General features: G+C 56.2%; 2 protein-coding genes and 2 pseudogenes across 2 annotated transcripts; 2 read left to right on the top strand and 2 right to left on the bottom strand.

Moving 5' to 3' along the window:
• LOC128820668 (uncharacterized) overlaps nucleotides 1-20850 on the top strand; it is a 1438581-nt pseudogene that overhangs the window by 699931 nt on the left and 717800 nt on the right.
• Nucleotides 1-20850, bottom strand: part of LOC128820667 (uncharacterized) — a 2212279-nt pseudogene that overhangs the window by 2013117 nt on the left and 178312 nt on the right.
• LOC128820745 (olfactory receptor 14J1-like) lies at nucleotides 2755-3701 on the top strand. The gene has a single exon (XM_054001566.1). The coding sequence runs from the start codon at nucleotides 2775-2777 to the stop codon at nucleotides 3699-3701; it is 927 nt and encodes a 308-aa protein (XP_053857541.1). The 5' UTR covers nucleotides 2755-2774.
• LOC128820772 (serine/threonine-protein kinase pim-1-like) lies at nucleotides 16420-20422 on the bottom strand. Its single transcript, XM_054001606.1, has 7 exons — nucleotides 19805-20422; nucleotides 19684-19734; nucleotides 19113-19479; nucleotides 18322-18498; nucleotides 17926-18079; nucleotides 16826-17689; nucleotides 16420-16542 (listed from the first exon to the last, which is right to left on the bottom strand). Exons 1-5 carry the CDS (start codon nucleotides 20405-20407, stop codon nucleotides 17973-17975), a joined length of 1305 nt encoding a protein of 434 aa, XP_053857581.1. The 5' UTR covers nucleotides 20408-20422; the 3' UTR covers nucleotides 16420-16542; nucleotides 16826-17689; nucleotides 17926-17972.

Here is a 20850-nt window from a genome sequence, read left to right as displayed (position 1 = left end):
CAAGGCAAAAGCCAAAGCCAAAGTCCTTTGAAAAACCTGCAGTGCCTGGGAGCATTGTGGAGCCCCCAGGGCCATTGCTGAGCAAGGCTCCCCAGGGACTCCTTCCAGCAGATCCTTGAGGCCACTGGGATGTGGGCTAGGGGGGGATGCTGAGGGCAGGACAAGGGGCTGACAGTGGCCAGCCTGGCTGGGGCTGTGCCAGGAGGCCCCAGGGCCTCAGGACAAGGTGTCTCCTGACAGCCCTTGGTGGCACAGACCCTGCTGTGCCCCAGGGCACCAAGACTTGGCTTCTCTTTGTCCCCACCTGTCATCAGTGCCTCCAGTTCTCTGCTCTGCCTGGGGCCTGGGGACACTTTCTCACTTGTGTCCCTCACTGGGACCCATTAAAAGTCAAAGAAACTTTGGAGTTGGATTCTGACTTGGAGCTCTGGAGAGGTTTCTGCAGCTCCCTCCCCGGGCCTGATGTTCAGGGCCTGAGCACAAAGCCCCAGAGGCTCATTCAAGTCCTTGTGCTGTGTCTGTGCTGCTGAGCTGGGCCGGGCTCCTGGCACAGAGGGTGATGCTGGTAAGCAAGCAGAGCTTCAAAAGCACATTTCTCTGGATGAGCAGCTCTTCTCCCAGCCCAGCAGGGCTGGGGCACTGCCTGCAGCCAGCGCGGGCACAGCCCAGAGGCACAGAGAGCTTCAATCAGTCAGGGCTGGGAAGGTGCTGAGAAGTGCCTGGGGCAGAATCACTGCCAGCCCTTGGCACAGGAACCTCTGGCTGCAGGACAATGCAGCTGCAGCTCCTGCAGTGTTCTCCTCAAGCTGGAACATGCCAATGCCCACAGCCCCTGTGAGTACATTCTCTGATGGTCTCTTGTGCAGAGCAGCCAGGGGTGCCCAGGGCTGTCCTGCAGAGCAGGGTCCTGCAGCCCAGGGCGCTGTGCTGGGCCAGGGACTCTGCTGCCTGCCAGGGACAGCTCTCAGCCGGCCCGGGGAGCTGCTGCCAGCGCTGGCCAGAAGCTGTGGGGGGAAGGAGCCACCCTGAGCAGGGCAGGTGCTGCTGCTGAGAGCTGCTGGCTGGGGCAGGGCTGCTCCCAGCTCCAGACCAGCCTGGGCACAGCTCTGGAGGACACTTCGCAAAGAAGGTAAGCCTGGGATTGCTGTAAAGCTCAGGAGCTTTCCTGAGAGTGTTTTCAATTTCCTGCTTGGAGAAGGATGGGAAAGTTCGGGTGGTGAGAAAAAGAGTTTTGCTTTTGATATATTTTTATATATTTATAGCTCTATATATTACTATTATATAGTTATAAAACTATAATCCTTACTTTACGCTATTAAACTCTTAATTAACTCTTTTAAACTACTGTTATATACTTCTATCACTATAATCCTTTATTAACTCTAGTACATTTCCTAACCTTTCTCTTTGATTTTAGAACAATAACCTGTGTAAATACGTTCCTGAAATACTGTATTGTCTTATTATCAGGAAGAGGGCCTACAAGAAGAACATTTTGGTTTTGACCAGAATTTGAGCAGTCATAACAAAAAGTGCGGCAAAGAAGCTCTTGGACCTTCTCCAATGGGTTGAGTTAGGGGTGTGTAACTGGGACAACTGAATCTCCTACTGGATGTTCCTGTGAAATATCCTAATTACTCAACCTTTAGAAATCGTTGAATTCAGGAGCCGATTGAGCCTCATCCCCATTGGGACATCTGGAAGCTTCCAATAAAGGTCTGGTTTTTACTTTACTGTTCTAACACTGTTGCAAGGGGTTTTTATTTGTTTTTTTTTTTTTTTTTTCCTCTTTTGATCATAGACAACAGGGGGATGAGAGAAGCAGAACAGGAATTGTAATCCCAGAATGACAGAACATTCTGAGTTGAAAGGGACAAACAGGCTCATCAAAGGAATGTTTGAACATTTACAGAGACTCCAGAACTGTGACTTTGGGTGGTCAGTCTCTCTACTGGCAGCCTCCCAAAGGGCCTTCAGCCACTGCTCAGCCCTGGACAGCAGCAGCATCACCTTGGCAGGGCCCAGCAGGGCTCTCCTGAGCTGCCCTTGCCCAGCTGCACACAGACCCTGCCCCAGCCAGGGCCCTGCACACAGGCAGGTTTCTGTAGGGCCGGGCCGAGGGCACACGGGGTGGGATGGGCTCTGTGAGCACTGGCAGGGACAAGGCACCTCTCAGGAGGGAATGTCCAGGCCCAGGGAGATGCTCGGGGAAGGAGAGGGGGCTGAGCAGAGCAGTGCTGGGGGAACAAGCCCATCCAGCCCCTCACCTTCCCTCAGGCACAGGGAATCCTTTGCCTCTCCCATCTCTCAGTGCCAAACTCTGAGTGCAGCAGGAATGCTGGGGATTTCTGACCTCAAAGAGGCAGAAATGATGTGTGGATAGGAAAACAATTCCTTAAACCAGCTCCTGCCAGCCTTTAGACCTGGAAGTTCAGATGCTACCAACCCTTTCTGCATTAGAAGTGATTCCCCTGACAAATGCTGAATATCCAGCCTTGTCCCTCTGCCACATGGCCACAAACCCAGGGCAGCAGGGCACAGATGGCTCCTTGAGAGCACCCACGCACAGGCCTGGATGCTCCTGGCACACTCAGCCAGCACAGCTGGAGCTCAAGCAGGGACCTGGGTGAAAGTTTTCCCAGAGCAGGGACAAGGGTGGGTGAGTGCCGGCAGGACAGGCTACAGGGAATGGCCCAGGTTTGGCTCCAAGCAGCCTCTCCTGACTTGTCACTGTCCTTTCTCCATGAGCAGGTGCCCATGTGCAGCCACAGCCAATGTCCAACAGCAGCTCCATCAGCCACTTCCTCCTGCTGGCACTGGCAGAGACGCGGCAGCTGCAGCTCCTGCACTTCTGCCTCTTGCTGGGCATCTCCCTGGCTGCCCTCCTGGGCAACGGCCTCATCATCAGCGCCGTAGCCTGCGGCCACCACCTGCACACGCCCATGTTCTTCTTCCTGCTCAACCTGGCCCTCAGCGACCTGGGCTCCATCTGCACCACTGTCCCCAAAGCCATGCACAATTCCCTCTGGGGCACCAGCACCATCTCCTACACTGGATGTGCTGCTCAGGTTTTCTTCTTTCTGTTCTTCATCTCAGCAGAGTATTTCCTCCTGACCATCATGTGCTACGACCGCTACGTGTCCATCTGCAAACCCCTGCACTATGAGACCCTCCTGGGCAGCAGAGCTTGTGCCCACATGGCAGCAGCTGCCTGGGCCAGTGGTTTTCTCTATTCACTGCTGCACACAGCCAATACATTTTCCCTGCCCCTGTGCCATGGCAATGCCCTGGGCCAGTTCTTCTGTGAAATCCCACAGATCCTCAAGCTCTCCTGTTCCAAATCCTACCTCAGGGAACTTGGGCTTCTTGCTGTTAGTGCCTGTTTGGTATTTGGTTGTTTTGTGTTCATTGTTTTCTCCTATGTGCAGATCTTCAGGGCTGTGCTGAGGATCCCCTCTGAGCAGGGACGGCACAAAGCCTTTTCCACCTGCCTCCCTCACCTGGCCGTGGTCTCTCTGTTCCTCAGCACTGCAGTGTTTGCCTACCTGAAGCCCCCCTCCATCTCCTCCCCATCCCTGGATCTGGCCCTGTCAGTTCTGTACTCGGTGGTGCCTCCAGCCCTGAACCCCCTCATCTACAGCCTGAGGAACCAGGAGCTCAAAGCTGCAGTGTGGAGACTGATGCCTGGATGGTTTCAATAACATTAAACTGCTAGCCAATTTCAACAAAACACTTGGAATAAAGTCGTATTTGATACTTCTTGTGCATTTAGTTTGGGTTTTTTTCACCTTTGTTTTAGATTTTTAAATATTGTCCACAAAGAAATGTCATTATTTGTGCCATTTCTTATTTTGTTTCTCTCCACCTTCCCTGAGCTAACAGACTGTGTCCATGAGGGGCTGTACTCTTGATGGCATTAAAGGAACTCAAGGATCTCCCAGCAGAGTTTTCTGCAGAGCTGCCCTTTTGTTGCCTTCTCTGGAGCTGCAGCAGCAATGTCTGTGTGCAGAGCTGGGGGCAGATCAGTGCTGGCACAGCAGCTCTGCTCCTGCTGGCCACACCATTCCTGATCCAGGCCAGGAGCCATTGGCCTTCTTGGCCACCTGGGCACACGGCTGGCTCATGTCCAGCCTGCTGTCCATCAGTCCCTGCAGGTCCCTTTCTGCCTGGCTGCTCTCCAGCCCCTCTGTCCCCAGCCTGGAGCGCTGCAGGGGTTGTTGTGGCCAAAGTGCAGGACCCGGTAGTTGGACTTGTTAAACCTCACCTTGTTGGATTTGGGCCCTGGATCCAGCCTGTCCAGGGCCCTGTGCAGAGCCCTCCTACCCTCCAGCAGATCAACACTCACATCCAGCTTGGTGTCATCTGCAAATATGTCCTTGGTTCCAAGGGTCCCCTCAGTGTCACAATGTCCCTTTGGTTACACCAGGCCCTGCACTCTCACACTGGTCTCCTTGCTTCCATGGGGCCCCAAAATGTGACAATGGACTCCTTGGTTCCATGGGGCTTCACAGTGTCACACTGTTCTCGTTGGTGCCACAGTTTCACAGTGGCCCCTTGGTTCCATGGGGCCCCAGGGTGTCACAAAGGCCCCATGGTCACATGAGGTCCCCCCCTGTCACTATGCTCTCTGTGGTTCCACAAGTCCCCTCCGTGTCACAATGGACTCCTTGTTTCCACGAGGCCACACTGTGTCACAACGGCCTTCCAGATTCCTTGAGGCCCCAGAGTGTCACAGTGGCCCCTTGGTTACACAAGGTCCTGCAGTGTCACAATGTCCCCTTGGTTCTGTGAGGCCCCGCAGTGTCAGAACGGCCCCTTGGTTCCACTGGGCCCTGGACTCTCCCAATGCTCTCCTTGGTTTCTCAGTGTCCAAATGGTGAAACCCCTGGGTTCCACCAGGCCCCGCAGTGTCACAATGGCCTCTGTGGTTCCACGAGGACCCAGTGTCACGGGGGACTCCCTGGTTCCATTTGGCCCCAGAGCACCACAATGGAGCCCTGGTTCTATGGGGCTGCACAGTGTCACTCTGGTGCTCTCAGTGCCACGAGGCCCTGCAGTGTCACAATGGCCCCAGAGTGTCCCAATCATCACAGAATGACAGAATCAAACAGGCTGGAAAAGACCTTGGAGATCATCAAGTCCAACCAATGCCCTAATACCGCCTTGTCACCCAGACATGCCACTAAGTGCCACTGCAGAGGGACAGTGACTCTGCCACCTCCCCCCTGGCCTGCCCATTCCAATGCCCACTCACCCTTTCTGTGAAGAACTTCTTCCTCTTGTCCAGCCTCAACCTCCCCTGGTCCAGCTCAAGGCTGTGTCTTCTTGTCCTGCCCTCCAGCAGATCCACACTCACACCCAGCTTGGTGTCATCTGCAAATTTGGTGATGGTGGGCTCCATCCCCTCACCCAGATCAGCAGTGAAGATGTGAAACAGGACTGGGCCCAGCACAGATCCCTGGGGGACAGCAGCAGGGACTGGACCCCAGCTGGATGCAGCACCATCCCCACCACTCTCTGGGCCCAGCCTCCAGCCAGCTCTTCCATCTCCCAGCCAGGAGGGAACCTGCCCAAGCCGTGGGCTGCAGCTTTTCCAGGGAATGCTGTCAGAGACAGTGTCAAAGGCTTTGCTGAAGTGCAGATGGACACATCCACAGCCTTTCCCACATCCACAGCTGGGTCACGGGGTTATAAAAGGAGATCAGGTTGCTCAGGCAGGACCTGCTCCTCCTAAATCCACGCTGGCTGGCTCTGACCCCTCGGCCATCCTGTGGCTGCCCTGTGATGGCTCTCAAGGTGATCTGTTCCAGAACCTTGCCGGGCACCGAGGTCACGCTGACAGGCCTGGAGTTCCCCAGATCCTCCTTCCAGCCCTTCTTGGGGATGGGCTCACACTGGCACCTCCAGCGCTCTGGCACCTCCCTGCTGAGCCAGGACTGATGGGAAATGATGGAGAGCAGCTTGGGGAGCTCATCCACCAGCTCCCTCATCCCCCTAGGATGGATCCCATCCCATCCCATACACCTGTGAGCATTGGAGTGGCTCAGCAGGTCACCAGCTGCTTCCTCCTGGATTACAGGGGGCTGTTCTGCTCCCTGTGCCCATCTGCCAGCTCAGGAGAACTCTTGTCCTGAGGAAAACCTGCCCTAATATTGAAAATTGAGACAAACAAGGTGTTAGGTAGCTCAACCTTTTCCTTATCTTTAGTTCCTATATTCTCCACTGCATCCAAGAAAGATTAGATGTTCACCTTTACCCCTCCTTTTGCTATATTTTTTTAATAAAAACATTTTTTATTCTTTTTACAGAAGCTGCCTGGTTAAGCTCTAATTGAGCTTTCACCTCTCAACCTCTCTTTCTGAATGACGTAACAACATCCTTAAACACTTCCTGAGTTCTCGGTCCTTTTTTCCCCTCAGCTCCCACAAAAGCTCCATGGGCAGCCAGGGCAGTCATTTTCCTCACCAGCTCATCTTTTGCCACACTTGGACAGGCTGCTCCTTTCCCCTTAACATTACTTCCTTGAAATGTGTCCATCCTTCCTGCACCCCTTTGTTTCTAAAGGCTGTTTCCCATAAAAAAATCAGTACGTGATATGGTACTCCCCAAATCAGCATCCTAAATAGGCCAAAGTCTGCCCTTCCTCATTCCGGTATGGAAGTTTTGTTGCTGCCCCTCCTTCTTTCACAGAACATTGAAAACTTGATCATTTCATGGTCACTGTGCCCCAGGCAGCCTCTGACCCCCACATCTGCCACCAGCCCTTCTCTGTTTGTGAGCAGCAGGAGACAGAGCTTTCCTTGGGAGTGGAGTGTTACCAAAAATTCGGTGAAACAGAAAACTCCTTCACACCAGTGCAGCATTAAGAAGCAGCATTCTTTATTCAGCTGGATGCACGGGGGATAGCTCCTCCCAAAGCCGAGCATGCTGAGTGCAGGAAAGTTTCTGTTCATGTTCTGTATTTTGCACACATATTCATTGATTGTCCTGGACTAAACACACATCTGATAATCATTTCCCAAAATCATTAACATATTTCCCCTCCCCTTTACCCATGCTCTCTTCTGTCCTGGGGGTCTCTCTGGTGGTCCCTGGTGGTCGTGGACCCCAATGTTCCCATGAGCCTGGCTGAGCTGGCAGGACACTGAGGCTGGTGAACTTCCAGCTCCCCTTCTCACACAATGGGCATTGTGTGGTTTCCATAGGCCTGGGGTTTTGGAGAACAAGCTCCAGGTGTCAGCTCACCTGGTGGAGACAATTTATCATCTGTAACATGAGGTCACTAACATGAGAGTGGGCTATGACATCACAGAGTGGGTTATGTGAGGTCATTTAGCATATACAGCATCATAGACTCTCTCTGTGACATCACAGAGCAGACTGTGACATAAAAGAGTTGGCTGGAACATCAGAGACCAGCTCTGTGACATTAGAGAATGGGCTGTGACATCCCAGAGGGGCTGTGTGACATCCCAGGAGGGCTGTGTGAGGTCACTGGGTTGGTCACTCCACCCCAGCTCCCCCTCACAGTTTCTCCCAACAAGTCCAATGCTGTTCATGCCCAGCGGCATGAACCTGTCCCCCGCTATCCCCCTGTCCCCCGCTATCCCCCCGGCCCACCTGGAGCCACAGCCTCCACCAAGGGATGTTCCACAGGATCCACCCCAGAGCCTGACATGGGGAAAAGGGGCCAGGGCTGTGTGACCAGGACATCAAGGCCGTGGATTATTCAGGTCCCTGTGGCCTGGGTTGGGTTCCCCAGGGCAGGAAAGATGTCTGGCAGCTGGAGCAGGCTTAGGGAAGGGCCTCCAAGGTGGGGCTGGAACCCTTGGGCTGTGAGCAGAGGCTGAGGGAGCTGGGCTTGTCCAGCCCGGAGCAGGGAAGGCTGAGGGGCTCCTCATCCCAGCCTGGCAGTGCCAGCGAGGAGGGGATGGAGAACACAGAGCCAGGCTCTTCACCGGGGGCCTGGTGGGAGACAAAAGCCAATGGGTGGAAGGGGAAAGAGGGGAGATCAGCCAGTCCAGGAGGAGATGAAATGAGTCAGGCTGGTTTCAGCATTTCCTCAACACCAAAAGCAGCCTGACCTCCCTTCTCCATCCACCACTGACAGCTTTGCAGATCAGGAATTGTTCAGGCTGTCTTATACCCACTTTAGGATGAGCATCCTGATACAAGAACTTAATTGTGTTTATATTTATCACAGAGCCACGTTTGTCTAAAATCAATTTTAGTATGGAAATCACTTGTGGATGCTGGACTCATCAGACGCTGCTGGGACGTTGCACATAGCTCATGGAAGAGTGTGATTGTTATTAAATTGTGTCCTGTTCAACCGCGGTCTGTTGGCCCTGAAGAGAAACTTTCTGTGCCTCTGAATCTCACCAGTTCCTGACTCCCAAAGGACACAAACCTGATGAGTTGTGGTTCCCCTGACTCCAGTGCTGGCACCTGGAGCTCCCTCCATCCCCAGAGCAGAGCTGCCTTGTCCCAGAAAGTCCCTGGCAATGCAGGGATGAAGGAAACAGGACAGGCTGTGGGGATCAGAGGCAGGGCATGGCCAGGGATTTGGGGTGGTTGTGAGCCCAGGGCAGGACCCGGCCCTTGGCCTTGGTGAACCTCATCCCATTGTCCTGGGCCCATGGCTCCAGCCTGTCCAGATCCCTCTGCAGAGCTTCCTGCCCTCCAGCACAGCCACACTCCCACCCAGCCTGGGCTCACCTGGAACTGCCTGCGGGTGCCCTCGATGGCCTCGTCCAGATCAGCACTAAAGAGATTTCACTGACCTGGCCCCAATCCTGAGCCCTGGGGACAGCCCTGGATGTGACTCCATTCCTCAGCTGCTCTGAGTGCCAGGGTTTGGATGAGGGAAATGGTGGGGAGGGGGTGGGGACAGAGTCTGATTGATTGTCAGCCATGAAGGGACTTGATTTTCATATCTGTTCAAACTGCATTAGGAGGTGCTGGGGGTCAATATCAATTGGACATTGCTGATGTCAAACTATAAACAGGAAAAGAACAATTCTCTCTGCACTGTTTTCAATATAGTATATTCACTTGGAATACACTTCTGAAACCTGACTAATTAACCACAAAAGAATTGAGGACTTGAATTATTCCCAAGGGCTTTTCTTGTCTTGGGTGTTTTGAACAGATGTTTTTGAGCTTTTACCATGGAATTCCTGAACTGAAGAGCTCAAGAAAGAAGAGGCCTCTGGAGTAGGAAAATTCATCAGGAACCTCCAAGGGGCTGAGGATCCATCCCCATCAGAGCAGCAATGAGCAGAAATGGGCAGAGCTTTGTGGCTGCCCCAGCTCTGGGATGGGCCCTGGGCCTGGAGCAGGAGCAGCTCTGGAGGGCCCCAAGGCCGGGGCTCTTGTGCTGGCCTGGGCAGATGGGATGGCAGCAGGGGCTGCAGAGCTCTCAGCAGCTGAGGCCGAGGGGAGCAGGGCAGCCAGGGAGCCTCCTTGTGCCTTGGGCAAGCCCCTTCCCCCATGGCTGGGGCTGAGTCCTGGCTGAGCTGCAGCTGCTGCTGTGCCCTTGGCAGGGGCTGAGGCCGTGGGGCCAGTGGCCAGAGCAGCCTGGCCTGAGCAGAGCTGTGGGGCCAGAGCCGGCTGGGCTGTGCTGGGGAGAGGCCCTTGGTGCTGCACAGAGCTCAGGGCAGCTGGCAGAGCTTGCAGGGAGCTGGGCTGGGCTCCGAGAGCCTGGCCCAGAAACCAGCAGTGTCCATCTCAGCCTGGCTGAGCGTGCAGGGGCAGGACTCAGCCCAGGCCTTGTGGGGCAGGGCCAGCGCCTGTGCAAGGCATTGAAAACAGGCAAGTGGCCGAGAGAGGAGGCTGCTCTGTGCCCTTGGGGGCATGGACACAGCAGGGAGGGGGCCCAGGACATTTGTCAGCACCAGCCTCTGTCCCCAGCCCTTGGCAGCCCTGGCTGCTGAGCCCAGCTTTGGCCTGGGCTGAGTTTGGCTGTGGCCCAGCTCCATCCTGCTGCGGGGCTCAGGGCCTGTTCCCGGCCATGGCCAGCCCTGGCCGGCCTCTCTGCTGGCCCAGAGGCCGGCAGAGCCCGGGGCAGGGCTGTCTGTGCAGCCCCACAGGTGCCACGGGCTGGGCAGGAGCTGGCAGAGGCTGCCCAGCAGGGAGGCCATGGGGCACAGAGCCCCAAGGCTGCCGTGGGCACCACGGCACAGGGGCCGTTCCCAGCCGCAATGCTCCTGTCCTGGGCTGGGCCTGCACAGGGGCTGTGGCACCATGGCTGGGCCAGCACAGGGCCACCAAGGGGCCACGCAGCCGCTGCCGGGGCTGGCAGCAAGGCCGGGCACAGACAAGGAATTGCTGAGCGTGGCCTGCGCTGGCCAGGGCTGACTGTGCCAAAGGCAGAGCTCAGCTGCCCTTGGGGGCTGCAGGAACACTCAGGAGCCCAAAGAGCCTCCATGGCTGTGCTGGAGACCAAGGCTGGAGCAGGGAAATGCAGGGCTGCTGCGCCATGGCGAGGGCATGGAATTCCAGCACACACCTCAGCTCTCTGATGATCCCAGCACCGTGCTGGGCTCTGTTTCAGCCTGGAGCAGAGCAGATGTTGATGGCACAGGAGCCCTGCGGGGCTGGCAGGGACCTGCAGCTTGCAAGGTGCTTTGCTCTCCCTCAGCTCCTCTCTGAGAGATGCAATCCCAGCTGGGCACCTCAGGGCACAAGTGGCACTGCCTGGTCATGGGCACACAGCTGATGTCTGCCTGGAAAGGGGCACAGGGTTTAATACTTGTACATTTCATATTATGTAAGTAATAAAATTTTTATTCTCTGTGTCATTTGAATACTTTTAAGAGATGGCAACGTTTTCCCACCTGGAAAAGGAGTTTCTTAGTTGTACTGGATTCTTCTACTGATGGCAGGAGAAGAAATACTGATCTTTCCCTCTACCTTTGCCACCAACATTCATTCTAATATTTCATTACTCTCTTCCTTCAGGTGTTTCCAGCTCTCCTGTTTAAATGGCCATGTCTAAGAACATCTCTTCATTTAGAGCAAATGTGTCTATGTCCTTCCCATTGCTCCCAGTTTTCCTCTTGCAGCTGCTCTCTGGTCATTCCAATGTCTCCGTTGATTGGCTTCATGCTTTGAGCTTCAGGGAGCTGCCCAAACTTTCAGAAGTTTAAATGACTCCTTACTCAGCATTTTAGTTGTATTTTTATCTTTTCTATCACCTCTTCTGATGTCTTTGTTTAAAATCCTTCCTCTATGGCAATCCCTTGTGGATGGTGGACATGTCAGATGTTGCTGGGATGTCACAAGGAGCTGAGGGAAGTGTTTTATGTTTAGTAAATTTTATCATGTTCACATTTTTATGTTGACCATGAAGACAAACCTTCCTGTGCCTCTGAGTCTCACCAGTTCCTGGTCCCTCAGAGGACACAAACCCGATGAGTTGTGGTTCCCACTCCAGTGACTGTACTTGGACCTCCCTCCATCCCCAGAGCCATGAAGGGTCTTGATTTTCATATCTATTCCAGCTGCATGAGGAGGTACTTGGATTTAGTGTCAATTGGAGATTGCACACATCAATGAATTAACAGGGAAAAAAAATAAACAAGATCTAAGAAATCTTTTCTCACTGTCCTTTTAAATATAATGTGCTCACTTTGAATAGGCTTCTAAATCTGTCTAATCAACCACAAAAGACTTAGAAACTTAAATTACATTATTCCCAGAGGCTTGGCTTGTTAAGCTTAATGAGTTAACCTGAATGTTAATGAGCCGTGGGACACTGAATTCCTGAACAGAAGAGCTGAAGGCTGAAGAAGCCTCTGGAGCAGTAAAATCCAGCAGCAGCCTCCAAGGTGCTGAGGATGTCAGCAGCCCCCACTGAGGCCATCCCTGCCCAGAGACCGTGGGGGAATGGGCAGACAAGGAGAGCGTCCCTGGGGCTGGGGCAGCAGAACTCAGAGGCACCAGCGGCTCCAGCTGGGAAATGGAGTGTGGGATGGGGCTGTGAAAGCCCTGCCTGGGCTGTGCCAAGCAGGACACACAAGCCTGACCCCCATCCACTAAAAAACTCTCTCAAGGGAGACATTTATAAGGAATTACAATTGTTTGTGTACTCTGTGTTGGATGCACTGGAGAAATACCCACAAGGGATTCTCAGGAGCTCAAAACAACAAAACAGACTTTACTGGGAACTTCAGAAAATCAGAGAAGGTTTGGCAAAAGAGTTAATACAACATTCAATGAACAAAAATCACTTCTCAAAGCATTCAACTTCACAAATTCTAAGCCTGTTCAGTTTTAAGTTAATCAACATTTGCAAGTGGATGGAAGTAGAAGACAGAAAGAGAGAAAGGCAAAAAAAATTTAGAGAAGTACACCCAGAACTACCAACTCCTGGATTCCAGCAGTGTTCAGATAGAAATTCCAAGAGGAGGTAGGGTTAAGATGTGTGCTTGCCTTGTGGTCAGCCTTAAATACCCCTTGTTGTTCCTGGGCCCTTCCCCCAGGTGGGACTTGGGGTCATTTGGTCACTCAGGAGCTGGGCTGGGGCTCCAGAGGTGGCTGTGGAGCATTGCCTGTGCTGTGCCAGGGACTGGCAGCCACTGCTGGGCTGGGATAGAGGCTCTGGGGGGATTGGGGTTCCAGGGCAGGGCAGGGCTGGGGTTCCAGGGCAGGGCAAGGCTGGACCTGCCCCTTCCTCCCCACACATGAAATGTTTCCAGGCAACAATCTCCTCCAGTCTGTCACAACAGGCAATGTTGGAGGTAAAATCCTGATTGTGGCCATGGGTGCCTGGCCGAGAAGGACAGTTCTTTTCCATAGGAAGGAAAGCCTCACTTATTGGCTGATTTCTGGTCTGATTGCCTGGATTTTGTTTGGTTTTGTTGTTGCTTTGTTTCCTTGCTGTGCCTGAAGTGTCCAGTCAGGAGCAGAGTGACTCTTGCCGAGGAACTTTGCCGTGCTGTCGCTGAATATTAAATCTGGCTGGAAGGTCGATCCAGAGGCTACCTTTGGCTCAGGGCCTGTTGTTCAGGCCTCACTCAGGGCTGTTGTCCAGGCCTTGGCACTTCAGGGACGTGGTTTAGTGCTGGGCTCGACACTGCTGGGTGACCGGCTGGACTGGATGAGCTCAGAGGTCTTTCCCAACAGAAAGGATTCTGTGATTCCATGATTCCATCTGCTGCATTCAGCCAGGTCCATGTTAGCAGCATTCATTTGCTCAGAAAGTCTCCTCTGGCCCAGCTCTTGTGGCCTGAGGCTTCAGCTCCTTCAGCTCCTGGTGCTCAGCTGCTCGTGCTGAACGAGACACTCGGAGAGAAGAACACAGTCCATCCAATTCCTTCTGGGACACGGAGAGGGGAGGCTGTGGAAACAGGAGCATTGTTTGCTGCGGCCTCCTCTCTGCCCTTCACACCTTTCAGCGCTTTGAACCAGCCAAGAGCTTTCTCCAAGAGTGCAATGGAGCAGCTGTTCCTGCTCCCGGGTCTGGCTCTCTCCACTCTCTGACCTTGCCTGCTTTTGTCCCTCTTGCTGTGCCCTCTGCTCCCCCAGGGCTCGGTGGCTGCTGCCCAGGACTGTGGGACTGGCACAGATCCCGTGGTCGAGACCCTCCTTTCTCTGCCCTTGGAGCTGCCTGGGCACAGCAGCCTTTTCCATCTGGAAGCTGCCCATGGACAGGGAGTCCCCAGCTGCGTTCCTTGCACAACCTCCAGGAGCCCAGGGCTGCCATCTCAAGTCCCTGCTGGCACTGGGGGCTCCCAGCTGGGCACAAGGGGGGCAGCAGAGCCAGCAGGGAGCCTGCGAGTCTCTTCCAGCCCTGTCTGCTCCGAGTTTGGGCCTTGGAGCCTCAGGTGGCCAAAGGCAGCTGCTGCTGGTCCCTCTGTGTGCCCGTGTTCAGCAGTGCTGCTCCATCAGTCTGTGCCCAGCAACGGGGAAAAGCCTCAGCCCTGCAGGGCCAGGAGCTGCCGGGCTCTGCCTGAGCAGCTCAGCCAGAGGGAAGGGAGCTGCTCCCCACGGGAACCAGGAGCAAAGGGCTGGAGCACCTCGTTCTGGGGCACAGCCCAAATTCTGGAGGGAGTAACAGAGTTATTCACGTGCACGGGTGTGTCAGCTCTGCAGGTGCTGTGCCTGCAAACACATGGCTCGAGATGTGCAAAAGAATTCTGCAACTCTTGGCTGGATCAGGATGTCAGCAGTGCTGAACTCCAGCTTAGTGCAAAGCAAACACTTTACACCTCTGCTCATATCTGCTAGATTTTTTACATCAGTTTATCCAGAGAAAAGTAAATATTTTCACTGTTTATCAGAAATGTATCTCATGTTGCTGTACATTTCTTTTTCAGGACGTGTTATCTGCTTGAAAAGAAAAAAGAAAAGAAAAATGAGAGAAATATATAAGAGAAAAACAGGAAACAAATGTGTAATGAAAATCTATAACTTTGGGTGAAGAGGTAACCGATATTTTTAAAGGGAGAACTCATTTAATTTGTGCATATTCTGTAGTAAAAATTTTCTGTAACTTTGGATTAAGAGGTAACTGATCTTTTTAAAAGGAGAACTCATTTACTTGGTGCACGTTCTGACGGCCTGGATCCATCTTACGGACTGACCTCAGCATCCTTTTTTTAGAGATTTTCGGTTTTGTTTCCAGTATTGAGATTTTTTTTTTAATTGGCGTTGAAGCAAGAGGAGGATGAGAGATGGATTCTGCATGACTGTGTTTTGAGAGCAAAAATATTGCAGTTTGAAAATTGGACCTAAAGTATTGAAAATGACACTTACAAATCCCAGTGCATTGTGTGTCAGCAGCTTTTCCTGTAGGAAGTGCAGCATCACAAAGACTTCATCAGTGGGGTTGGGGGTGCTTGGAGCTTTGTCCTGTGCCACTCTGGGATGTCATGAACCAGGACTTCACCTGCCACCAGCCCAGCTCACCCTCTGCCACCGCAGCTCCTTGGGCCTTGTGTCCCCAGAGCAGACACAAAGTGTTTCTGCTGCTCCCCCTTTGCACACATCCACAGAGAGCTGGGATTTTTCCAAGTCTCGTGTCTCCACTGGGCCATATTCCCAAAGAACCAGCAGCACATCCTGATGAACACAGTGAGTTATGTGGATGGTTGTCAGCTCCACTGCCTGCCTAGAAATCCTGAAACTGCTTCTAAATGCTGCTCCTTCAGCTCCTGGACACCTTCTCACACAGAGCTGGGGAAAAATCCCCTGGCCACTGGGTAAAAGGTGAGTTATGCCAAAGTTAGAGCTCTGGGGTGAATCTCTCTCCCTCCCTGTCCTTTTAATGTATCTGTACATGGGGGTGTGCATGGATGTGTCTTGTATGCAAAGGAAGGAGCGTGCAAGCAACGTGACTGACACTGTCACTGTCCATGCTATTCCATACCCATGGGTACAGAGACACTATGGAAACCCTGGCACAGACAGGGCCTTCTGTCCATGGGTACAGAGACATCCAAGAGCCCCTGGCACACACAGAGCCTTCTGTCCATGGGTACAGAGACATCCAAGAGCCCCTGGCACACACAGAACCTTCTGTCCATGGGTACAGAGACATCCAAGAGCCCCTGGCACACACAGGCCTGGCAGCACAGGTTGCTTTCCCCACAGGCTGCAGGAGATGAGAACACAACATTTGCCAACACTGACTGCAAGCCACAGCTGCGGGTGCTCCCCGAGAACCTCAGCTCTGGCACCACTGTCTGCCCCAAGCTTCAGGGGCTGCAGTGGGAGCCCAGCTGGGCTCTGCCCTGGGGCCATCCTGCAGGGACAGCTGCAAACAGGGAGCATTCCCTTGCCACCAAGAGCCAAGCCAGGGCTGCAGGGCAGCTGCTCCAGCCCGGACTGCACTGCTGAGTGCTGTGCTCTGGGGCTGGGGCTCCCCGCACAGGGGACTGGACTGGTGTGCCAGAGGAGACAGAGAAGCTGCAGCTTCAGCCTAACTGAGGTGGGTGCGTGGGCTGGGAAGAGTGGGGAGGCTCAAGGGGATTCACAGAGCTCATCCTGCTGCAAGGACGAGGAAAAGGGAGTGGGAACTCAGCAGTGAGGAGAGCTGAGGGCTGGAGAGCAGCTCTGAAGGACACTAAAATCCCACTGGACCTCTGAGACATTGCTGCTCCTCAGCCAGTGCCAGGATGAGTTCCTAAGCCTGGGGCTCGGCCTTCCTCATGGTGAGAGGCACCAAGGAAGGAAACAGTGTGATGGAGACTGCCATGGGCTGGGAACTCACTGGGGGGAAAGAGGGAGCAGTTGGGGAGTAAAAGGCAGGTGGGAGAGAGAACAGTTCAGAGAAGGGCTGAGCTACTGCAAAATGTCATTTGGGGTCATCCCAGATTGATTTCATTTCAGAAGTTTTTGAACAAGTTTATTTTTGGGTAGTGGCATGTTTTCCCTGGGAAATGTACACTCTGCAAACTTGAGCTGTATTGCTGAAATGCTCAAGCAAGTCTGTGCTGCAGGGCACACCATTTCTTCTTTGGCTGATTCTGGCCCGGTGCTGAGCTCCAGCAGAGCCCTGGCAGAGCCCAGAGCAGCCTCAGCACCCGCAGAGCCCGGCTGCAAGGAGAGAAAGCAGAAAGCGCCCGTCAGCTGAAGGCTCCTGTCCCCTTGTCCCAGCCGCCCGCGGTGCCCAGGCCATGCTGGCCGTGCCCAGAGCGGTGCCCAGAGCTGCCCATCACTGCTGCCTTTGGCAGCAGAGCAGGAGGGCAGGACATGTGCCCAGCCTGCAGCCAGCCACGGCACATCCAGCCCTCAGCAGCTGCCCGGAGCAGGATGCTCCTGTGCTCGCTGCCATCTCCCCAAAGCTCTGATCCCACCATGCCAAGCAGACGGGACCCACCTGATGCCATCCACCGCTGGAAGAAAAGCTGGTCCCAAACGATGTCCTCAGCCTTCTCCAAGGGCACGGCCCATCCACGCCGCAGCTGCTCCCAAGCACTTCCCCATCCAGACTGGACCCCACCTGGAACGCTTCCTCTAGAAAAACACACAACAAATGGTTGAAAATAGATTACGGACAAAAAGGGGAACAAGAAAAAAGGTCAAAAATCTTATCTCTGTCAGGGGCTTGTGGAAGGCCCAACCCCTGCATGCCAGGGAAAATCCCATCCACAGGTGAGGGAAACCCAGGCTTTCTCCCTTCCCCCTGCACTGCCCCCCAAAATAACGCTGATCCCAAAGCAATCAAGGGCAGTGGAGCAGCCCAAGCCCTTCCTTGCCTGCAAAGCAAAGCAGCCCCTGCACAGGTTCTGGAGTCCCACCTCTGCTCCCACCATGGGGGTTGGTTTGTGTCGGGCTGGCTGCCCCAGCCCCAGCCCCAGCCCGGGGCACGGTGGGTGCTGGGGGCTGTTGGCAGGGCCAGGAGCCCACTCCCATTTCGTACCCACCCCAGCCCATGCCCCCAGCCCTGCCAAAAGCAGCCTGGCAGCCGACTGAAGGATCAGCTGCATCCGCCCCAGCAAAGGGGGAACCTTTGGATCCCAGACAGGCTGAGCAATGCCCAAATCTGGGAGCATCCCCTGCATGTGGACTCATCTGCAAATTCCCTGTGGAGCCTGGCTTTGGAGAAGGTGCCAGAATCCAAGTCCATCATCTTCAGCTGGCCAGGCCGAGGAAGAGATTGTCATCCTTGAGGTTGTCCTTGGTGTCTCCAGCAGCAGCAGCCCCACCTGGTGCAGCTTCTCCAGGGGCTCCTTCTCCTTCCCTGGGGCCAGACCAGGCTGTCAGGGTTCTGCCCAGGGCCCCAGCTGTCAGGGAACCTGGACAAGCAAAACCCGGGGGATGGTGGCCACCAGTGCTTGCCACACCACGTGTCCAGCTCAGCTCCAGCCCAAGAGCTGCGTGTTCCCTTCTGCTGACCCCTGCTCAGAGCTACAGGCAGCACAAAACCTGTCTGGTTGGCTTTGCTACTGATTGCCAAGAGATGTGTGGAGCTGTTACCTGCCAGGCCCCTGGATCCAACTGTGCACGTGGATCTCTCCCATCCTCTAGGGCAGAGGAACACCCTGCACCCAAGGATCATGGAAAAGCTCTTCTAAGGATGGCCTGTCCAAGGGCTGCATGGACAAACACCTCTTAATGACATCCTGGCACTCTGGGGAGAGAAACCAGGAATCACCAGTCAGTTGGAGAAGTTGCCCCCCTGTTCCCATGCCCAGGCCATGCTGGGTGTGCCCCAGAGCTGGGCCTGAACTTCCCCATGGATTCTCTGTTTGGAGGAGAGCAGGAGAGCAGGACTTGTGCCACCTCCTCAGCAGCTGCCAGAGCGGGATGCCCACGAGCTGCTGCTGTCTCCCAGCACTGGTATTGCCCCCGTGGCCAGAGATGAGGATCCACCTGGAGAGAGCCGTCGTGGGAACAAGATCCGCCCCCAGATGATCTCCTGGCCCCTCCTGAACGGGTGCTTGCCCATGACCAGGTGGCACAGCAGGAGGCCCAGGGACCAGATGGTCGCTGCCTCGCCGTGGTAGCGTCGGTGGTGGATCCACTCTGGTGGGCTGTAGGACAGGGTTCCTGTGGAACACAGACAGAGTTCAGCAGGGGGATGCTGCTGCTCCCAGATCCTGGCCCCAGCACCCCTGGGCATGTGGGGGCTGCCCCAGTGGCACACGGGGTGACCGCTGACCTCTCGCCAGCACCTGGGACTTGTGTACAGACTCGGGGCTGGAAAAGAAGGCACTGGTGCTGGAAGAGGGCAGCAGAAACCCTGGGAAGGCCCAACCATGACACACAAAAGAAAAACTCACCCAGTGGTGGAGAAACCCGCTCGACTCCCTGCCTGCACAGTGCCCAAAAATGTGAACAAGTCAAGGCAAACAAGGGGAGCAGAGCAGTCCAAGCCCTTCCTCGCCTGCACACCAAACTGTCCAGGGCACGGGGTCAGACCCCCCACTCTGCTACCCCCATGGGGGTTTTTGTCAGGCTGGCTGCCCCAGCTCCAGCCCCAGCCCAGGGCACAGTGGGTGCTGAGGGCTGTCAGCAGGGCTGGGAGCTGGACCCCCTCACACCCCCACCCAAATCAGCCTGGCTCCAGCATTAATCCCATCCCAGCTGCAATAGGGGGAGCCCCAGTGCTGCACCCCGGCTGGGCCATGAGATGCTCAGGAGCATCCCCTGGCAGGGCTCACCTGCAAACTGGGTGTAGGCTGTGTCTTGGAGGAAGGCGCCACAGCCAAAGTCGATCAGTTTCAGCTGCCCCGTGGCCAGGTCGAGCAGGATGTTCTGGGGCTTGATGTCCCTGTGCAGGACCCCGCAGCTGGTGCAGTGCCGCACGGCCTCCAGCACCTGGCGGAACAGCCCCCGCGCCTCCTCCTCCGGCAGGAACCTCCGCTCCGCCAGGAAACCCGACAGGTCCTGGCACCGCTCCGGGCGCTCCAGCACCAGCAAGAAGCTGTCGGGGAGCTGGAGCCACTCCAGGAGCTGAATGACACCAGCGCAGCCAGAGGCCACCTTGGCCAGCAGCACGATCTCCAGGGGTGCGCTGGTGCCGTCGGGCTGCGGGAGGAGCACGATGCCGTCAGTGGGGCTGAGGCCGTGCCGGGGCTGGGGAAGCCCTCAGCCAGGCCGGGATGCTCTGCATGCCCCGCTCAGCCCACGCCCGCTCTCCCTGCAGGGCTCCCGGCAGCTCCCACCCTGCCGGGCCCCGGCTCATCCCCGCCCGGCACGGCCCGGCTTCTGCCGCTGGCCCCGCTCACTCACCAGCTCGCCCCAGTGCCGGATGCGATCCCGCGGCACCCTTTTGATGGCCACCTGCGAGCAAGGGACAGCAGCGGGTTCAGCTCGCCCCCGCCTAGCCCAGCCCCATCCTCCTCCTCCTCACCGGGGCGCCGTCCGAGAGCCGCGTGGCCGCGAAGACGCTGCCGAAGCCGCCGCTGCCCAGCAGTGAACCCAGCCGGTACCGCTCCTGCAGGGCCTCCTGCGCCTTCCCTGCGGGCGGGACGCGGCTGTCAGCGCTCGGCCCGGGGCCAGGAGCGGCCCCCGAGCGCCCCCCGAGCGCCCCGGGCCGGCCATCCCCAGGCGTTCTCTGCTGGCAACGGGACAGCGGCGGCTCGGGGCCGGCGGCCGCGCTGCCGAGCGGCGGAGCTCGGGCCGGGGAAGCCGCAGCGGAGGCGGCGGCAGCGGCCGCGCCGCCTGTGTCCTCCGCGGGGCCCGGGAGGAGCCGGGGCCGGGGCCGGGCCTGGAGCCCACGTCGGGGCCGGGGCCGGGCTCGGGCCAGGCGGAGCCAAAGGGCGGCGATGCCGCCCCAGCCCCAGGCACTGATGCCCGCCCAGCAGCGCCAGCGCCAGCACGGCCAGAGCCGGGCGGGGGCGAGACCGCGGCGGGACGGCCGGGGACGGGGACAGGGACAGGGACGGGGACGGGGACGGGGACGGGGACGGGGATGGGACAGCCCCGCCCGGGGCCGGGGGCGGGCCGGGGGCATGGTCCGGCACGGCACGGGGAGAGAGAGACCGGGAGAGGAGGGGACAGCGGGAAAGGGAGAGCGGGAGAAGGTGCGGGACAGCGGGAGAGGGAGAGGAAGAGCAAGAGGGAGTTGACAAAGCCGCTTCTTTCGCTGCTTTCGCTGCTGCTGCTGCAACTGAGGCAACTGAAGCTCCGGGGCCGTTTGTCCCCGTGTCCGTTTGTCCGTTGCCCGCTCGCCCCCGCGCCCAGCCCCGCGCTCCCCGGGGCAGCCCCTGAGCCTGTCCAAACACGGGAACTTTGCCGTGTTCAGCCCAGACCCAGAGTCTGGACTCCTGCCCAGGGGCACAGGAATCCCCTTGGGCGCTGCTGTGCATTGTCCCTGCTGAGGGTCAAACACTCTCGGAGCACATTCCCTGAGTGCAGAATTTGTACCTGACCCAAGCACTGCACTTACCTCTCCAG

The sequence above is a fragment of the Vidua macroura genome, chromosome 30 (assembly GCF_024509145.1).
Source record: "Vidua macroura isolate BioBank_ID:100142 chromosome 30, ASM2450914v1, whole genome shotgun sequence".
NCBI lineage: Eukaryota > Metazoa > Chordata > Aves > Passeriformes > Viduidae > Vidua > Vidua macroura.
This window is presented reverse-complemented; position numbering and strand designations above follow the sequence as displayed.